The sequence below is a fragment of the Cyclospora cayetanensis genome, unplaced genomic scaffold (assembly GCF_002999335.1).
Source record: "Cyclospora cayetanensis isolate NF1_C8 unplaced genomic scaffold, CcayRef3 CcayRef3_contig_81, whole genome shotgun sequence".
Lineage (NCBI taxonomy): Eukaryota > Apicomplexa > Conoidasida > Eucoccidiorida > Eimeriidae > Cyclospora > Cyclospora cayetanensis.
In genome coordinates, this window is record NW_020312754.1 from 7,649 (window position 1) to 14,922 (window position 7,274).

General features: G+C 52.2%; 1 protein-coding gene across 1 annotated transcript; it reads left to right on the top strand.

Annotated features, from left to right (window-relative positions):
- Nucleotides 1-883: 883 nt before the first annotated feature.
- LOC34624041 lies at nucleotides 884-2,617 on the top strand (the record flags this gene model as incomplete). The annotated part of the gene is made up of 4 exons (XM_026335832.1): nucleotides 884-958; nucleotides 1,536-1,611; nucleotides 1,816-2,132; nucleotides 2,549-2,617. Coding segments are annotated over 4 exons (537 nt in total), but the record flags the coding sequence as incomplete, so codon positions are not given.
- Nucleotides 2,618-7,274: the final 4,657 nt, after the last annotated feature.

A 7,274-nucleotide genomic window follows, 5' to 3' on the forward strand; every position in this document is an offset into this window, starting at 1 on the left:
TAAGCTGCTGCTGCTGCTTGGCTCCCGTTTTGCGAGCCGTTTCTCATGCTGTGCGCGTATGAAAGTGCGTCTTCTGTTGCCCCCTTCGCCTTTCATAACAACCTGCTTCTCCCGCTGTGCTTCTTGACGCGGCTCCTAGCACACCCCTTGGACGCAAGTTGTTTTTTTGGCTGCCTCGCTCGCTCTGTTTCTCCGCTTGCTGCAGGCAGTCGTATGTGCGTGTCTTCTGGATGTGAAGATGCGGCTCCGGCCTGAGCTTCCTGCTGCCGACGGGGGAAGTCTCTCCGCTCTCCTGGCTCCTCAAAAGACACTTGCGGAACGAGCTTATGCAACGGCAGTCCAACGCACACGTGCAGTCAACGCTGCAGCTACCCGCGCTGCTGCAGCTGCAGATCCTGCCGCTGGAGTGCAGGAAGAAGAGGAGGGCCGGCTGGAGGACTGCCTGTGGGGATTCTACGAGCAAGAGCTCTGTCAGCAACAGCAGCAGCAACAGCAGCAGCAACAGCAGCAACCGCAGCAGCAACAGCAGCAGCAGAAGCAGCTGCTGCTGCGAAGTCAACGGGTACGGATCATGAGGAGAAGCAGGGGGGAGGAGGGGCCTCTACTGGAGGGGCATCAAGGAGACTGGTTAATTAGCTCTTCCTTACACGCATTCCTGCTGGCTGCAGGCAGACGCCTGTGTCAGGAAGACTCCGCTGCTGCAGCTGCAGCCGCAGCCTCACTTGAGCACTGCAAGCGGCAGCAGCAGCAGCAACTACTAGAGCCGCAGCAGCAGCAACTACTAGAGCCGCAGCAGCAGCAACTACTAGAGCCGCAGCAGCAGCAACTACTAGAGCAGCAGCAGCAGCAACTACTAGAGCAGCAGCAGCAACACGCAGCAGCAGCAGAGCTAGTGGCGTGCGCTGCTGCACTTCATTTGGTGTATCTGCGGAGTCTCATAGAGGCCAACATGCGTCTGGTGCTGCATTCTCGCGCAATCACGAAGGCATGTCTGCCAAAGCCACAGCGGCTCCTGTTATCGCCGCTGCTGCAACAGCAGGATCTGTTGCTACCAGGAGGCTTTATATTGCCGCTGAGCACGATAGTAGGCACTGGCCATGGTAGTTGTGCCACTGCTGCTGCTGCTAATCCTGCTGCTGCTGCTGCTGACGCGAGGGTCGCTAACGCAGCGTCAGCAGCAAATCCAGCAACTATGCAGCTTGTGGAAGTCTGCATGCCATCGCCTCCGTCCCCCTTGCTGCGGAGAGCGTCCAACACACGCACCAAAAAGTGCAGCCTTTCGAAGAGCCAACGCAGCAAGAGAGCAGCCGTTTGGCTGCCTCAATTGACCTCTCGCGTTTCCCTTCCGTGTACTGCTGAGGATCTATGCAGCGCCTTGTCTTCGGTGAGGAGCTTCTTTGGTGTCTCTCTGTCTCTCTCTCCCTTTGCCGCTGCTGCGGCTGCAGGGGCGACCGCTCCCTCAGAGGAGGGTGCTGTCTACTGCACAGCATCAGAGGTGGCATAGCAGCTGTTTTGCGCTTGCGAATGGCGCACAGGATATACACGAGCTTGCTGGACAGCACTATGGAGCCTGGCAGCGGCTCTGCTGCTCGCTCTGCCAATCGCAGCGAGGTAAGGTGGAAGAGCGTCACACTGGGAGCCGTAATGCCTCCCGTGACAAAATGCTGCATGCTCTCGAATGCGCTGCTCGAGGAGCACCGCAAAAAAGGCGTTTGGGCTGATGCAACCCACCATGCATTGCACATGCGGAATGCGAAGAGAAAGAAAGCCGCTGCTGCGCTCCGTGACTCTCTCTGTCTCTCTCTCTCTCCTCAGCTTTGGTTGCCTTTCTGCGCGTGGAGTGGGAAAGACAATTCTGTCAAGGCTTGGCTCCTTTCATTCTCCACCGCACTCTTCCGGCGACGGCAGCTGCCGTCGCAGCCACGCATCATCGCATGCATCCGCAAAAAGCCCAGCAGCAAGAACGTGAGAGAGCCTCCAGCGAAAATGCCTCACCAGCTGCGGAGGAGCATACCCGCGCACTAGAAGATCTCGCAGTTTTAGGAGTAATTGGAGATCATCGTATAGGAATGCAAAGAGCAAAACGACTTCTGCAAGTTCTCAGAACGCGAGTGGAGCCGCAGCAACTGGCTGTAAGCTTTTTGGCGATGCTGTTGTTGCTGCTGTTGCTGGTGTTGCTGTTGCTAGTGTTGCTGTTGCTAGTGTTGCTGTTGCTAGTGTTGCTGTTGCTAGTGTTGTTGCTGTTGCTAGTGTTGCTGTTGCTAGTGTTGTTGCTGTTGCTAGTGTTGTTGCTGTTGCTAGTGTTGCTGTTGCTAGTGTTGCTGTTGCTAGTGTTGCTGTTGTTAGTGTTGCTGTTGCTAGTGTTGTTGCTGTTGCTAGTGTTGCTGTTGCTAGTGTTGCTGTTGCTAGTGTTGTTGTTGCTAGTGTTGTTGCTGTTGCTAGTGTTGTTGCTGTTGCTAGTGTTGTTGTTGTTGCTAGTGTTGTTGCTGCTATTGCTGCGAAGACAGTGGCTGTGGCTCTGTATCCCTCTACCCTTTTTGCTCCTCAGGAAGACTGGCGTAAAGCTCTGAACCTTCTTGACAGCCGTCTCTTGGATGTTGTGGATAACAAACTGTGAGAGAGGCCTCTCGAAAACTGCCAATTTTCTTGTCTTGCCCCCCTGTCGCTGCTGAACTTACTTGAGCACATCTCTTGTTGCTGCTGCTGCTGCTGGCTGTGTGAAGGGCCTCTCTCTGCGCGTAGCAAGCCTTTATTTTCGTACCGTTGAGCCGTGTCTTTCTGCCCCTGCTGCTCTCTCTGTGTTGCCGCTTTCCTACTCTGCATAAGTCCACTACTGGATTTTTTTCTCCCCACACTGCCTCTTGATACAATCACGCGCTGCCTTCGCGGTCTGACTTGGGGTGGATAGTCCTCGCAACTGGCAGCGGCATTAGCAACAGCAGTAGAAGCACTTGTATTTGAGTGTATGTATGTGTGTGTATGGAGGTATGTATGTGTATGTATGTATCTATGTGTATGGAGGTATGTGTGTGTATGGAGGTATGTATGTGTATGTATGTATCTATGTGTATGGAGGTATGTGTGTGTATGTATGTGTGTGTATGGATGTATGTATGTGTATGTATGTATGTGTGTGTGTGTGTGTATGTATGTATGTGTGTGTATGGATGTATGTGTATGGATGTATGTGTGTGTATGGATGTATGTGTGTGTATGTATGTGTGTGTATGGATGTATATCTGTGTGTATGGATGTATATCTGTGTGCATGCATGTATATCTGTGTGCATGCATGTATATCTGTGTGCATGCATGTATATCTGTGTGCATGCATATATATATTATGTATGTATGCTTGTACGCATGTATGTACGTGGATGTCTGCCTGCCTGCCTGCCTGTTTGTGTGTATGCATGTATGTGTGTGCAGCACCATTGCGGCTGCTGATTTCCCAATTTTCTTTGAAGAGACGTACTGCGGCTGTCTGGACGCTGCTGCGAATGGGAGAAAAGGCTGCAAGTCTTGGTGTAGCCGTCGCTGGTGTCATCAAGGAGCCGCTGGAATCATCGGATACAGCCCTCTTGCTGCTGCGAACGCTGGCTATCTGCCGCTTAGGGTGCAAGGGTCCTTAACAGATATGCCAAGCTTTCCCTCAGAGAGGAAAGCCGTTCATCTGTTTGTTCTCGTTCATGGATTTCAAGGTGGGAAAGAAGAGCAATCTGAGTTTCAACTTTTTCGACTGCTGTTTCCCTCCACGCTACCTCTGCGTCTCTCCCCCTGCAGGCTTGTCTCTGCATGCTTTTTCCAGCCTCCTTTAAGCTGCAACACCCCAGGCCCCTAAGTGTACAATATGCAAATGCCGCATTCTCTTGGTCTGCTAGTCTGTTTGTCTGTCTGTTTGTCTGACTGTTTGTCTGACTGTTTGTCTGACTGCTTGTCTGTCTGCTTGTCTATCTGCTTGTCTGACTGCTTGTCTATTTGTCTGCTAGTCTATTTGTCTGCTAGTCTGCTGGTCTATTTGTCTGTCTGTCTGTCTGCTTGTCTGTCTCCTTGTCTGTCTCCTTGTCTGTCTGTTCGTCTATTTGTCTGCTAGTCTCTTTGTCTGTCGTCTGACTGCTCATCTGTCTGCTAGTCTGTCTGTTTGTCTATTTTTCTGTCTGCTTGTCTGCTTGTCTGTCTGCTTGTCTGTCTGTTTGCCTTTCTGTGCTCTCTCCCTGGAGCTAACGGTCTTGACTCTGTGCGGGTGCCGCATCAGCGTGTATCCCCCGCCTATCGCTTTGTTGCCTCGGCTGCGTTTCAAGTCGATATTTGACTCCCCCAATTATCCTGCACTCCTCTTTCTCTTTGCCCTCCACAGTCCGTGTGTCGATCCTTGGCCCTTCTCTCCCTCCATCCCGCTGCCGAGTTAGCAGTGTGCTGTGGAGACTAAGGTGTTTTTCTGCCGTCTGCTGCTCGCTCCGTCTCTTGTGCCGCTCTGCCCGCTTGTGGTGGATGGATATGCATTGAAGCCTCTCTTGAGAGTGTGTCGTGGGGGGGCCAGATCGTCGATCTCAAAAGGGCACCCATGCTCCTAGGCAGACAGCAGCCTGAGACGCTTGCGAGAGAGAGGAGAGGAGAGGAGAGGCTGTGTTGTATCCGAGGGGGAGAGAGGGGGAAGAGGCGTGCATGCATGCGAGGGCAGCCTAACAATGCCTCGAGAGAGAGCGAGAAGCACTCAAGGAGGCCTTTCACACAGCAGCCAGGAACGCCATGCATGCCTTTGTCTGCGATTTGCTGCGAATCGTCTGCCCCCCACTCGCAGGCTCTCCTCAGGATTTTCGTGTCTTCAAAGCGATGCTTTGCGCCTCTTATCAGAACGTGGCTTGTCTTGCGTCTACCGCCAATACGGACGATACAGAGGGTTCGGTTCACGCGCTGCTCCAACGCAGAAGATACTGCTTTTTGTTGCCAGTTTTAGAGGGTGATTGCGAAAACAAGTCTGCTTCTCGGCAGCCCAGTCGCTGCCGTGCCTGTACCCCCGCGAAGGGCATGTCTTCTTTTGACAGTCTCTGCAGTAGTTGCTGCTCTTGTGAATGCTCCAGGTGACATTGCAGTAATGGGGGAACGCCTAGCTGACGAGGTGCTTACCTACGTGAAGAGCTTCTTCGGAAACTCTGGCGTGGAAAGGATATCCTTCGTGGGGCATTCCCTCGGAGGCATTATCGGTATATATGCTGATGTTGTTGCTGCCAGTGGTGGTTGTGTTGCTGCTAGTGGTGTTGCTGCTTGTGGTGTTGCTGCTGTTTTTGCTGCTGCCAGTGGTGGTTGTGTTGCTGCTAGTGGTGTTGCTGCTTGTGTTGTTGCTGCTGTTTATGTTGCTGCTGCTGTTTATGTTGTTGCTGCTGTTTATGTTGTTGCTGCTGTTTATGTTGTTGCTGCTGTTTATGTTGTTGCTGTCGTTTATGTTGTTGCTGTTGTTTATGTTGTTGCTGTTGTTTATGTTGTTGCTGCTGTTTATGTTGTTGTTGCTGCTGCTTTTGCTTGGCTTTCCACGGGGGCTGTTGCCCCTTCGCCTGCCTGTTAAGGGAGGAGGCGTAGGATTAGCGGCAACTGCGATGTGCTTGTTGCTGCGTTGAAATATCGTTGAAGAGTGCTGCCTAGGCCTGTTTAGCAGGCAGTTGCAAGTGTTGGTGCCACAGGCAGCTGTTGCCGATCCTACCGACCCCTCTTTTTCTTCCCCCCTAGCGTGTGTGCTCGGCTGCAGGAGCGTCGGAAGAAGGCCCTTCTTCCCTCTTTCTCTCTGTATGTTTATATATGCACGTATATATACATATTTATTTATATATTCGTTTGTGTTTATGTATGCTCCGCGGAACGTGTGGTGCTGCAGTTCGGGCTGCCTTGCCACATTTGCGGAAGCCTTTAGGCAGCTGTTTTCATCTGTACGTTTCTCTGTCGTCGCCTCACTTTGGTCTGCTCAAGGGCAGAAGCCGCATCGTCTCCTTTGGCCTTTGGCTGCTTAAGAAGTGGAGAAAGAGTCTCTGTCTGCAGCAGCTCACCCTCTCGTACGCGAGATCCGTCCTGCGCTGCTGCTGTCGCTGCTGATGCGCATGCTGCGATTGGCTAGACCGCTTTTTGGCCTCTGCGCTTTGGCGTCTCGCCTCGGAGTTGCTGCTCCTTAAGCCCCCTGCTTGTGGGCATGTTGTGCTGCTGCCTCGAGTCTCGCGCGTCGCATGCGTCTCACGCGGATCCCCCTAGTCGGAGCTCGCCGGTTGCTGCTGCTTGCCGATTGCTGCTGCACAGGGACAGTCGAGACTTGCGGCAGTGTTACTTGTACCGCTTGAGCCGCTGCGACGCACTAAGCCTTTTTGAGCACTTGTGCTTTCTTGCCTCTGCTCAAGACGCGTACGCTCCACTGCACTCTGCGGCGATGCTGCCGCTGCATCAGCAAGACGTAGACACAGCGGCGGGGGCAGCTGCTGCACAGCCTCCTCCTATCTGCGTGCTTTCTCCTCGGGGAGTACACACCGAGTCTAGCTCCGACTGTAGAGAGGCAGTCGAGTCGCGCTGGAATCCCTCGTCGCCAGTCGCTTCACCTTCTCTCGAAGAAGCTCTGGGAGCTGTCAGAAACGTTCTAGATGGCGAGCGCTCAGCACGAGCTTTCCCCGACACGTTGCCAGCAGACAGGCAGCAGCCCTCTCCCATCGATGCGTCTTCAGAAAGCGAAACTCCCAGCGTAGCCTGGACAGATGAAGTTCTCGAAGAACACGCGGATACTCCGCAGAGCTCTCTTCACGAAGGCGTCTCAGACTCTGAAGATGCGCTGCCGCAGCACCAAGCTGCAAGGTACGTCTCTCTCTTTCTCTCTTTCTGGCTGTCTCATGCATAGGCTCATACAACACTTCTAGTCCCGCATTCATTGCACCACAAAAAATGGCATCAAGATATGCATATATATATGGATATGCATATATACACGCTGGCCTATGCACAAATATATCGACATACTGATATACACTTGTACAGACTACCTATATTTACTCATGCATACATATATATATACACATATATACACATATACACACACATGATATACAGATACGCATAAAAAAACATACATACACACATGATATACAAATACATGCACATGCACACTTTCCCCCACATACATACATGTACACATACACATACACACGCATACACCTACAAACACAGATACACACAAACACACACACAAACGTATATATATGCACATACTTACATATTATTAGACATCTTTTCCATCCTAGATGTGTG